General features: G+C 35.8%; 1 protein-coding gene across 2 annotated transcripts in view; it reads right to left on the bottom strand.

Moving 5' to 3' along the window:
- RYR2 (ryanodine receptor 2) overlaps positions 1–12565 on the bottom strand; it is a 391343-nt gene that overhangs the window by 156977 nt on the left and 221801 nt on the right. For both annotated transcript variants that reach the window (XM_042025322.1, XM_042025323.1), the window contains 3 exons: positions 9486–9589; positions 5277–5360; positions 1584–1743 (listed from right to left, as the gene is read on the bottom strand). In XM_042025322.1, coding sequence (XP_041881256.1) covers positions 1584–1743; positions 5277–5360; positions 9486–9589 — 348 coding nt within the window. The remainder of the gene's footprint in view (positions 1–1583; positions 1744–5276; positions 5361–9485; positions 9590–12565) is intronic.

Genomic DNA, 12565 nt, shown 5'->3' with positions numbered 1-12565 from the left:
AAAAAATATGGGAGACATGATATAAATTATTGAGTGCATTCTTTAATATATCAGAAATATTTCTTTTGAGCATACAGTTTTTCATTCTAGAAACGAATTGTGCACTGCCTCCATAAACACAGGATTGAAATAGTGAGTTCAAAACAAATTAATCCCCTCCCCCTATCTGAAAACAGAAAATCATCACTTCCAACACTTCTCATAATTCATATTCCATCAGAAATGTTAACAGCACTTCAAAGGGCTACCTTCTCTTACTTAAAGGTACAGTATTATGGGAAAATTTAATCCTGGGGTAAGCAGGGGACTTGCACAAACACTGAATTATCTTCAGTGTTTTCCTAGTAGGGAATATTACTTATATTCCAGTCTGCAAAGAGAAGAATTGACTCATTCTCTGTCTAGAGCCAAATACAGAACATAGATTTCCAAAATAGCTTGCAAAGTAACACAGTGACAGCTTCACAGGACGATTCTATAATGAACAACGCTGAAATGCAGATATGCAGGATATATTTTGTCACGTACGCATATCTGTATCTGATGATGTTAAGTGCTTAATATGTATAAAACTAGATTATTTTATTATTTTATACAGAAGTTTTGCAAGTAGAATGAATTTTGGTCCTTAGAATTTGACATGTGTGGCACTGAAATGTATAACTCAAATTTTTGTCAAAAACTAAACCGCTCTGTGTAGGAAGAAAAGGGTATGTACCTGAAAAACAGCTGTTTCTCATTTTTGCAAAGATACTGATCTTTTATGCTCAGCACAAAACCATGAAAACTCTTTTTATTCCTCATGGGGTGAATTGTCCTAAAATTTCACTGTGAAATGCTACTACATATTTATTAATGCAAATGAAGAGACCTTTCTGTATATAAAATTCATAACCAAACACAAAAAGAACAGAAAATCTTAAGGGGAAAACTGATCTAGAAGCTGTCTTCAAAAATACTAAATAAGGCTCATGATTTATCAAATTGACTTGTTTGGGTTTTTTTTTTAAAGAAACCAAAGAACCTGAGTTTTGCTTTTAATAATCCACCCTGCCTTATTCTTACTTCCCTCCTTTGTAGCACATTGTGATAACCACCAAATAATATTCCTATTCACTGAAACAACTAAAGTAGGACTGGAACTTTGAGACTGACTTAACTATACCCAGTTAAACACGGCTTCTGCCAGAATTATAACATATTAGCAAAGTTATTACTAGAAGTTTACATTCTGATTTACCTGGATAAACAAAATTATTCAATTCCCAGAACTGCAAACATTTAAATGATTCCCCTAGTGAAAGTCAGTATTTACATTTCCTAAAATACTGGAGCACATTAGCATCCTGCACGCAATTTTCTCACCCTGAGATCTAGACAGCATACAAGAATATACCACCAAGCTTTTTAATACTGCTTGTAGAAGAGTCTCATACTGCTGTTTAGCAGGATTGCTTTAATTATGTATTTTTGTTTTCTTTGACTGAAAAACTTGCATTCATTAGCTGTGTATCACCATTATTTCCATTTAGCTGTGAAATATCTCAATAGATAAAATTTAAGTGTCTGAAGTCAGCACTTACCTGCTGGATGCCGTATGTCCAGCCTTGCCTTATACGGTCCCTTGCCCACACATTGTGGGCATTCTCTGCTAGTTTATCCACCATAGCTTCTTGAGAGGGGGTCAGTTTGATAAAACTCAGATCCATGGGTGCTGGCTTATATCCACTCAACAACTGATAGCTGTTGAGAAAAACAGAACTTGCAGTTACTTTTTCAGCAAGAAAAAAAGATTAATAGAAACCACAAAAGAAAGAAATAACATCTATGCAATATACCTATATAAATGTGATATCTGCCTTTGAACATAAAGAGTAATAATGTACATTTGAGTACTGATTTCTTTTTGATTCTCTTTCAAGCTAATTGCATCTTGATGGGATGAATTAACTGGTAATGAAATGACCAGGGTCAAAATGGTCTAAACTAAAAATGTTTTTAAAGTATTTCAATAATGCCACATATTCAAAGTAGTAGATTAAGCTGTTGTTTATCTAAATGCTTATATCAACAATATTATTGCTATCTCTGAGCAGATGGCAATACTTATTAAATTCTATCTACTTCCCACTGAAATGAGAAAATCTATTCTTCCTGTTACATAAAGGGATGCTGAGACAGAGCAGGTCAAATGGCCTGCTCAAGAACAGTTATGAAATCCACCTTAAAAGTTTTTCTTCATAATAATTCATACCTTAATTATCCTTCAAATCATAGGAGCAAACATTTAAAATTTAAGCATGACTTCAGAATAGAAAGGCAGCTTCCTCAATTTTTTTAGCACTCCTAGAAATGCTACTTTTATAAAGTTGTTCCCTTCCAATTAATTACAGAAATCTCCTAATTTACTTACAAGCAAATCTTCAAAAAAAGGATGTAAAGCATATGGTCATGGATGCAGCACAACAGGACTTACTAAATCTACAATGAAAACTTACAGCACTATGTGGCACCACCATGGTGGTGGACACAGTCCCCCCTTACATCAGCTGATGAGGGAACATACAAGGAAAGAGGAGCAGGAAGAGAAGACTGTGGGGGAAGACAAACAGGGGCTGTACAGGGTGTCTGTGCCCAAGGGGCAGCCTCCATGACCTGACACAGTTGGTTCTGGCTGGCCCCAAAAGGCACCCATTGCTGGCCAAAGCCAAGTCCCTCAGCCATGCTGGAGGTGCCTCTGGAAAAATGTTTTTAAGAAAAGGTGAAGAGCTTCACTGGCAGAGAGGAGTGAAAGGGGGAAAAAAGTGTGAAAAAAAGCCTGCAGACAGCAGGTCCGGGGCTGCAGGGGGAGCAGAGGCTCTCCTGGTACCAGATCTCAGGCTTTCCTGTTGTCCCAGGAAAAAACAGGCTGGACCTTGTGGATGGACGTACCCTAAATATCTCTGAGTATGGACCTCATGATATTAAAGGTCTTTTCCAACCAAAATGATTCTACAATTCTATTTCTCCTCCAGCATACAAAGCACTATTTTGGGTGAAACAAAAGGAGTCTGTGAAAATAAACAACATTCTCTCATTGAAATTATACACCCTGAAGTGTATAAAGAATGGCTAGTTTAAATAATTGCTCAATTATTTTCTAAACAATTTGGTAATTTTCTTCATTTGTACGGACAGAGAGAAACCCATAAAATTAAACAGTATTTATCTCCATTTATATTCTAAAATATTCAAATAGTTTACAAATCTAAATTAATTCTGTTCTGTGACAGCCATTTTAAAACACATTTAAACAAATTATTTGTTGAAAACAATAATTTAAAACAACCAGGTATTTAAGGGGGTTACCATCTATAAATAAGAAGTTGGATCTTCCTTCAAAATTACCACAGTAAAAAGAAAAAGCTTAAGTTTGAAAACAACAATTCAAGAACATCATTCCAAAATCAGCCATCCACATAGTTCCCAATCTGCAGGTTTCTATTACAGCAAGGCCCACACAGGAGTTAACTGCCCTCACAGTTACCTCTCCTCAGGTATCTGTGAAGTCACTTCAATGAGATGAGTAAAAGAAGACAGTAATGCAAACAGTGAAACATATGAAATTAGCACACTTGTCAGGTTGGCAATTACTGTGCTCTTTCCTGTCACGCTCCCCTGCATGAGCTTTTAAGAATATTGCCACAATGTTTTTCTTTCCTTTTTGCTAGTTTTTTCAATCTATTACATGTGAGATATCAAAATCCTGACTTTGTATGTATGGTATGACTTCAGGTTTCTACAGTTACGACTGCTAATGACATTAAAAACACTCAACATTATTGGTCTTCTTATATTAGGAAGCATGATTTCTTCACACTTGAGATTTAGCTGCAGTTTTTCAAAAGCAGGAAATTTGATTCACTTGAACAATCTTGCAAATGCACATATATTTCTGCCCAGGAAATTCAGAATGAAAATACAGAAGGCCCTAGATATTTCTTCTTTGAGAGATATACAGTTATTTTGGGATACCAAAACTGAAGAGCAGTTTGGGGGGGAACTTAAATTAATACCTTGCTTTTATTTCCATTCATTCTGGCAAAGCCACCACATGAGGGATTCTGAAATTGTAATATCAATGGTATGCAAATCTGTGCAGTGGTGGATATCAAAGGCTTGAGGGTCCAGGTTCTTAAAGATATCTTCTAGTAGTAGTCTTACCTAGAAGACTGCAGGAATCTTGCCAGAATGAGGCAAAAAACTTTGGCTCACAAAAGGAAGAAAGAAGGCATGCTTTAGTTACACATGTGCTGAAGGTTATTACACTGGCCTCGGGGACCGCATGTAATACAAAGGTATGGGTCAGTGAAGGATTGCTGTGAGTAATGGAGATATGCAATACCAGAGGAACAGCTATTTCTGCACAGAGCACATTCCTGCAAAGAGCAATGAGGTGCTACTGGTGGCAGGAACTCAGCAACAGGACTTACCATTGCTCTGAGTCATAACCAAGGAAACTAAATTATTAACTTAAATTTAGGAATAACAGACCATACAGAAGTTCTCTCCTAGTAAAACTGTGACCTTTACTTTTCCAATTTTTTACGTATTATATAATCCCCCTTCATCCCATGGGCTCAGGGGTAAGTTGGGCAGTAAGGCTGTCATTTAGGCATATGAAACCATAGTTCTATTATCTCAACTGTGTTCAAATTCCCAAATTCTTCATTCCCATACTGTGGTGGAGTGCACTGGTGCTAAGAAGCCAGGACAACTTGGCTGGGCCATGACAGCTGGTTTCAGAGCTGTGGTAGCAGAGGCCACTACACCATACCAGGCTAAGCCCTGTCTTACCAATGCTGCTGCCAACAGATCTCTTGGAAAAAAAGTCAGGTGATTGTACCAGTTCTCTACACCTCAAGTCATGGCCATTTGAGAACTTTCAAAAGGGTCGCCTTTAAATATCTGCAGCACAGTAAAATACATTGACAAATTTTCTGTAAAAATTCTTTACAAAGTCTCTTTGGTACACACCATATATAAAAGAAACATGTAACAGTGAATGTCACACATTCCAATGAAGGACAGAAAAAACCTAAAATTTGTCTATACATCAGGTGACAAATATCTGGAAGATAAACCATGAACGAAGGTATGCGAATATTTCTGAAAATTCCTGAGAATTCATGCATGTATGTGCATGCCCAAGAACTAATAAAACTAGCAGTGTAAATATGGAATTGTTAAAATAGAGTTAGGCTCTTAATTTACGCTGCTTAACAATTTCAACTTACTTCTTTGGAAGTTTCATTTTTTTCACTTTTTCTTCAGCACATTCATCAGCAATTCCAACATGGCAGCCTAATGCCAGCAGGGTTCTAGGGCACAGAAATCAGAGATTAATTACTGACAGTGTTTCTACATTTAGCATTCCTACTGTTTAAAGGCATACTGTAGTGCCTACAAACAGCACTATAAAACAAATGAGACCTTTGGAAATTACCACAATATAGTATGGAAAGATCAACACCAGCCTTTTTATACATGTAATAAGCTTTCTGATAGAGCTAAGAAAATGCCACAAGATGTTCCTAAAATTTTTAGTAAAAATATGAGTAAGGTACTTCAAAATGGAACTGTCATACAGTATATTTCATCTATGAGGTATCAGTTTGAAGATTCTCTGCCCGTGAAATATTTTTTCTGCTTTATATACTTATTCATATAACTGACATACTCATTCATACTGCTTCATATCCACATCTTTTAATGTTTTGTTAATTATATCACAGGTGATAAAAAGAAAAAAAGCAAAAAATATCACTTATTCGCAGAATGTGTCTTCTTTCTGAGGAAGCTATTATTTAGAGATTTCAGTTGGATCTGCATCTTTTTAGGACACACTACTGAAGAGAGAACTGACAGCACAGTACATGATAAGCACTAGGGCAAAACTGCCATCTTATTCAAGCTAGACAGTGTGTCATGTATCTACCACAAGGCTTATACCACAGAGCCACTGAACCAGCCCATTGTGGCCTGACTCTGCAAAATGCAGCTCATTTCAGAAAACAAATATTTATATAACCTTAAAACAGGTTCAACAGTATTAACTAATTTTTTGATTACTTCAGACTTCTTCCCTTCCTTATAGTCACACTGTTCAGCAGCATAAATTTTAAGGCTCATTTGTCTACAGGATTTGATCTGTAAGTTACTAATTATTTGTTTCTGCATTTATATTCAATGTTGGCTTATAAAGTCTTTCTTTAGTCTAGGTGCATTACTAAAATATTTACACTGAAATCAATAGAAATCCTAGACAAAAGTCAGAGACTTAACTTTGGAGTCTGATAAGAATTTCCTCAAAACCTGAGGATGATAACCATATTTTTGATAGAAACTGGTAACAGAAGAAATCACAGGTGTAAATACCTTGGACTCCATTCCAAATTTTCCTGAAGTGGAAGAAAGGTGTCAAACAAGGTTTTTATTTGTTCTTGCCACTAGCTAAAACAATATTTTCTAGTCTTGCTTTAACTATATTTACTGTTCTTGAACTGACTGGAGAAAAAGAAAAAGAGCATAAATACCCTTGTAACATTATTTCCCTAGGCAGATGAATTGTCTGTTTCAAGGACATTCTTACAGCATATTTTTAGTGCTAGCTACAGGAAGTAAGTCCCACTGTTACAGACTGTGAACCCTGAATTAAAATTAGACAGTAAAATCAGAAATGAGGAAACTAATATCCAGTGGCCCCTTCCTGCAAAACACACTATCTGCTAAGAATACTCCATGCAGCTAAATTTCAACTGGCATAAATAGTACGTGATTCCTATGCAGCTATCACCAGCATAAGTAGGAGATCATATCTAATCATGAAATGCTAACTTCTGGTAACCCTAATTTTCTTGTAATGTAAACTAGGAATTATCTCTACCCAAACAAAACAAATTCAAATAAGAGTGCCACAGGAGGATAAAATGTACAGTCTGTCGACTGTACTGGCAGAATCTGAAAGACCATTAATGCACTTCAAACCTAAGCAAGAAAAATAAAAGTGCCTGAATGCAACTCTCATCATCACAATGATACAAGTAATTATCACACAAGACTGAGTAAATACATAGAAATGGGAAAGTTAGTCACAAAATAATAAGCAAGAACAACAACAAAAAAAATACAAGACCAGACTATAAAATATAAGAATGTGCAGAAACAGTATAAATAAGCATATTTTAATCCCATGACATTTTCAGAGGCAACTCATTCCTGCATCTTGACATTTCATACAGTATGTAATTTTTATAGTTCATAAAAGTATTCAGTTGTACAGAAAAATATACACAGATCCAATATATGGAAAAGAAATGGTGTATCAGATAATATGAATCTTCCTTGGTTTCTAACTCTCTCATCTGGCAGCAAGACTGACAACAAACCACCAAGGAAAACACAATTACAGTCAGCATTATTCTCGATGTCTTGCAACTATTTCAAGTATGCAGTTTGAGGTAAATTATAAAGAAAATTATTAGGAGTTTTTAAATAACATTTTCTTTCCCTTTTTTTTCCCATCAAGGTTGACAGCTAGTAGATTAGACACATCTAGTACAGAAATAGTCAAGATAGCTTACAATTCAAGTTGTCACCTATCGATCACCTAGAAGTGATTAGTGCACTAATTTTTTCACATTTTCAAGCTTGTAGAAACAAACTGAGCAAGACTCTCCTAGTCCCTGTGCAACAGATGTCTACATGATAAATACAACTCGATACTACAAAATTAGAACTTCATTTTTCAGAAAACAACTAATATAAGAAAGTAAAGATGATTAGTTCAGTAAGCATACAAATTTTAAAAAACACAGAAAAACTGAATGCTTTATATTTTGGACACTATCCATTAAATGGAAAGACTCTTTCTAGAGTAAGCAAAAAATTACTAAAAAAAGAGCAATCCATAACTTGTAGGTTTATAAAACGAAAGCTTTTTTTGTTTGTTTTGACAGGGTTAGATTAGAAAAGCACTGAATCCTGAACCAGAAATCATGCAAGGATTTAATTTTTTCAATACTTAGTGAAACATTAGCAGTGTGCATTTAATTAAGAGAGCATGATTTTTCTGCAGCCTGAGCCATATTATATAGAGTTTTCTAGGAAAAGATCCAACTGTAGTGAATGTTAATGACATCATCTTTTGTACTTTCATAAAATAGAAAGGAAGAATGTATTCTGAATCCCTAGCACATTGCTCTGCTAACAGGAAATGCTCAAAAACTTTCCTTGTAATTCTAATGTCTACCCGTAGAAAATCTGAACTTACTTTCTTGCTTCCAGTTCAATTTCTCTCTGAATGCTTTACCTCTAAATAACGGCAAAATATCCCTCCAGAAACTGCTTAGCACTTATGGTCATAAATATGTTTTTCACTGAGTAGTTTATTTACTGTGGGAACAGTAGATCAGTAAATAGTGCAGAGAAGCTGGCCTGAAAAGAAATCTGCAAGAAGTTCTTGAAGAAGTGTTCTGCATACCTTTCTACTATGAGGACATCAAGTCCTTTTATTGTGAGTGTAAACACTATATTGCACTATCAGTTTACACGGCAAATATTTTAATAATTAAATATTTCCAGAAAGGTAATATCACGTGTGGACATTCATCCTTTTTCAACTCCCTGAATAGGAAAAAGCAACTGTATTCTAACAAGAAAAAAAAAAGAAAGAATAGATTTCAGATATGGGTGACTGAAGAACCACATCTACCATCGAGCATTTATCAGTTTGAGAAATATTTTTACATGGTGGCTACATGCAATGTTACATATGGAAGAAATTACTTACAGTAACAGATTTTTTAATTAATTCACAGCAAAGCAAGAACTCACACCTCCCTGATTTGACAAAGCTGAGGTGAGAAATTGTATCTTTGTGAACCAGAAAACTAGATTATTTCAACAAACCCTTTAACGTCCCAATGAAATTTTCTAGCATTCCAACTGGAGAGCTTCCTTCCACAAAAGGAGGGAATGCCTCCTACTGTTTGTTCTGTGGCAACATGCACAGACAACACAGAAATAGCAGCAAGGGCTCCTGAAGCAAAGTTCTTAATTTAGTCATGTGCAAAAAATAAATATCTATTGAGCATCAAAGTGTGTTTTATCAATAAAGAAAATTAAAAATAATTAAACAAAATTGAATTAAACCAAATAAGAAGTAAAGATTTTTTTTTTCAAAGCTTGGATCTAGTATTTTCCTCCTAGATGAAAACTGTCTGAATTGTCATTTCACAATCAGTATTACCACAATAATTCTAAAAAGACTATCAAAGTCATTTTTCAGTGCCAAATACATAATTCATTAATGTATCTCACGCCCTCATTTGCATATTACCCTCACCTACACATCAAATTTTAATTCGCATGTCAATTTATAATTCTGGAAATTGCATCTCCTTAAGAAACTCTAATTATAAACTTCAAAAGTTCTAGCAACTTACTTCAGTGTTTCAAGTGACATTTGCAAGTTATAATTTCTTTCCTGCTCCGGCAATTTCGAGAACTCCACTAAGCATGGGTGTTGCCTTTTGTTGTCATCTCTAACCTGAAAAAACAGTAAAGAAATAAGCTTAACAGTAAAGAAATAAGCATTGCCTTAAAAACTGAATGAAATTTAAAACCAGTCCAATCAAAAAGCTGATCCTGTCAGAGTTACTCAAACTGGACAATACTTCAAAACAGAAAGTATTCTGTATACTCAGAGCATTGTCATTGTGTTCAAGCAATGCAGAATTTGCATTTTCAAATAAACTTCAGATTTGCATATCTCAAGTGGAATAAATGCTAATTTGTACATGCTGCTATACAGATGTTCACAGGAAATATGCAAAGTTCAAAAACAGTGCAATCTATGTTTTAACATACAGCCACAAAGTACCATCTCATCTTCAGCACCATATTTGAAAAATTCTACATCCAGTTTGTATAAATACATTGATATACATAGTACTGAAATCCTTACCCAGTGAAAATAACAATATAAAAGAAAAATCTTCCCCATCTCTTACTTCAGAAAATGTTTGTTTCTGTTATTTCCAGTACCACAGAAGCAGAATGTGACTGTTCGGAGGTCACATATGAGTGGAATTTACTTTTACTGTAGTGATAGGAGAGCAGTACCAACTATAATTTACAAAATCCTACATTTAGGAACTTAAAAATTTGATCAAAACCATTTTTAACCCTCTCTGTTTCTACACAGTTTTAGTCTAATACTTGGCCATAACCAAGAAAGTCAACCTTGGAGGCTGGGATAATCAAGCACTCTACAGCTCTCAACATCTTGTGCTAGAGTTCAGCCAACAACACCTACAAAGGCTTGATAAAATACATTAGTTTGAAAATATTACCTAAAAGACCCCAGTGCAATTGTTAACATCTGCTCAGCTAAGACAAATTTTTTAACCATGTATTATAACATTTTTGTGTCAATCTTTGATGGAGCATAGTTCACCATTTATATTAACCTTTAAAGCTGAAAAGTGGAAGTTATTGAAAAATAACATTATTGATTTTTGATCAATCAGATAATTCTGCTGGAAAACTGAATTTTAACAGTTGAAGTTAAGAAACCTAACTGTTACAATTTTTCAAAATTGATCGTTACACTACTTAACCTAATTTATTTAATCTCATGAAAAACAAACACATTTCTCTATAACATTTCTGAGTAACATAGTTTTTGCATTTTGATCCCAGCACATAATTCTCAGATTGAACAGCAGTCATTTGTTTATGTTTTGGATTGAAAAATCTTTACAGTCTCTAGGGGGTATTTATCTTGATTTGATGGGATTAATATTCTTTGGACAGACAATACAGGCAATTCAACTGTCAAACTACTTAGAAAAATAATAGAATATAAAATGAAAATTATCTTTTAGCAGCACTGAAACGTTTATTTACAGATTCCTAAGATCTATGGTAATCTGTATTAAAAAAAATTGAGTATAGTCTCTGAGTTTAAATCTGTGTACAGATAATTTAAGTCTTGGACGTCAGGTACTTTCCTCAGAATTCCAATATTAATTTACTATAGTGACACTATTTCTGTTCTACAACTACAATGTATAATAATTCTATTATATAGTCAAAATATTTGGTGGGTTACCTTCCCGTTTCTTTTTTTTTTCTGAGTACAAAATAAAAATCTACTGCCTTGCAAACACATTATATCAGTGGCAGAACTCATGACACCCATCAATTCTTAACTTTTGTGGCTGGTTTTAAATGTGCAATGACACTGAACAGAAACAACAATATGCAGATACATCTCCTGATTTCAATAGAACATGTATTCAGACTTAAAATCAAGCCAATTAACAAAGTCCATGATTTTTCTACATTAGCTTGCTATTTTACTTCATTACATGCATAGAATGCAGTAGTAATATGATATGCAATAGCAGGTATCACTTTGGTGGTATTACATACAGATCTGATGACGCAGATATGTAGGAGGAATATAAAATGATACAGCAGATTTTTTAAATAATTTGGAGGGTCATTTAAAGATTCTATTTGCCTTTAAACTTTTAGACTTGGTGAAAAAACACCACTAGGTACTACATATAATGCATCTTGCTCTGAACTAAAAAGACAAAATCTAATATTAGAGGACTTGCATGTGTATGAACAAGCTAATTTCTGTGCCATGCCTTCTCTCAGAACTCAGTAGATGCAGTGCAGGAATTCAGATAACTAGAACTGGCTTAAATGCAGATGATACAAAAATGGGAGGAGCTGTTGACTCCCTGGAGGGCAGGGAGGCCCTGCAGAGAGACCTCAACAAGTTACAGGCCTGGGAAATCACCAACCATGTGAAGTTTAACAAGGGAAAGTGCCAGATTCTGCACCTGGGATGGCGCAACTCTGGATGTGCAGACAGACCTGGGAATGAGATGCTACAAAGCAGTGCCATGGAAAGGGACCTGGGTATCCTGGTTGATGGCAAGCTGAACATGAAGCAGCAGTGCCCTGGCAGCCAGGAGGGCAAAGTGTATCCTGCATCAGGCACAGCATCACCAGCCAGGCAAGGGAGGGGATTGTCCCTCTCTGCTCTGCACTGGGGCAGCCTCACCTGCTGGGGGCAGTTTTTGGGTGCCACAATGTAAGAAAGATATTAAACTATTAGAATGTCCAAAGGAGGGCACTGAAGATGGTGAAGGTCCTTAAGGGGAAGCCGTATGAGGAGCAGCTGAGGTCACTTGTTCTGTTCAGCCTGGAGGAGACTGAGGGGAGGCCTCATTGCAGTTTCAGCTTCCTCATGAGGGGAAGGGCAGGCACTGATCTCTTCTCTCTGGTGACCAGTGACAGGACCCGAGGGAATGGCCTGAAGTTGTGTCAGGGGAGGTTTAGGCTGGATATTAGAAAAAGGTTCATCACCCGAAGGGTGGTTGGGCACTGGAACAGGCTCCCCAGGGAAGTGGTCACAGCACCAAGCCTGACAGGGCTCAAGAAGTGTTTGGGTGTGACTCTTGGAAATAGTGCTGTGGGGGGCAGGAGCTGGACTTGATAATCC

The sequence above is a fragment of the Corvus kubaryi genome, unplaced genomic scaffold (genome assembly GCF_017639235.1).
Source record: "Corvus kubaryi isolate FWS band 111438036 unplaced genomic scaffold, C.kubaryi_AGA036_p1.0 37266, whole genome shotgun sequence".
In the NCBI taxonomy this organism is placed as follows: Eukaryota; Metazoa; Chordata; class Aves; order Passeriformes; family Corvidae; genus Corvus; species Corvus kubaryi.
The sequence above is the reverse complement of the archived record's forward strand: the minus strand, read 5'-3'. Positions and strand labels throughout refer to the sequence as shown.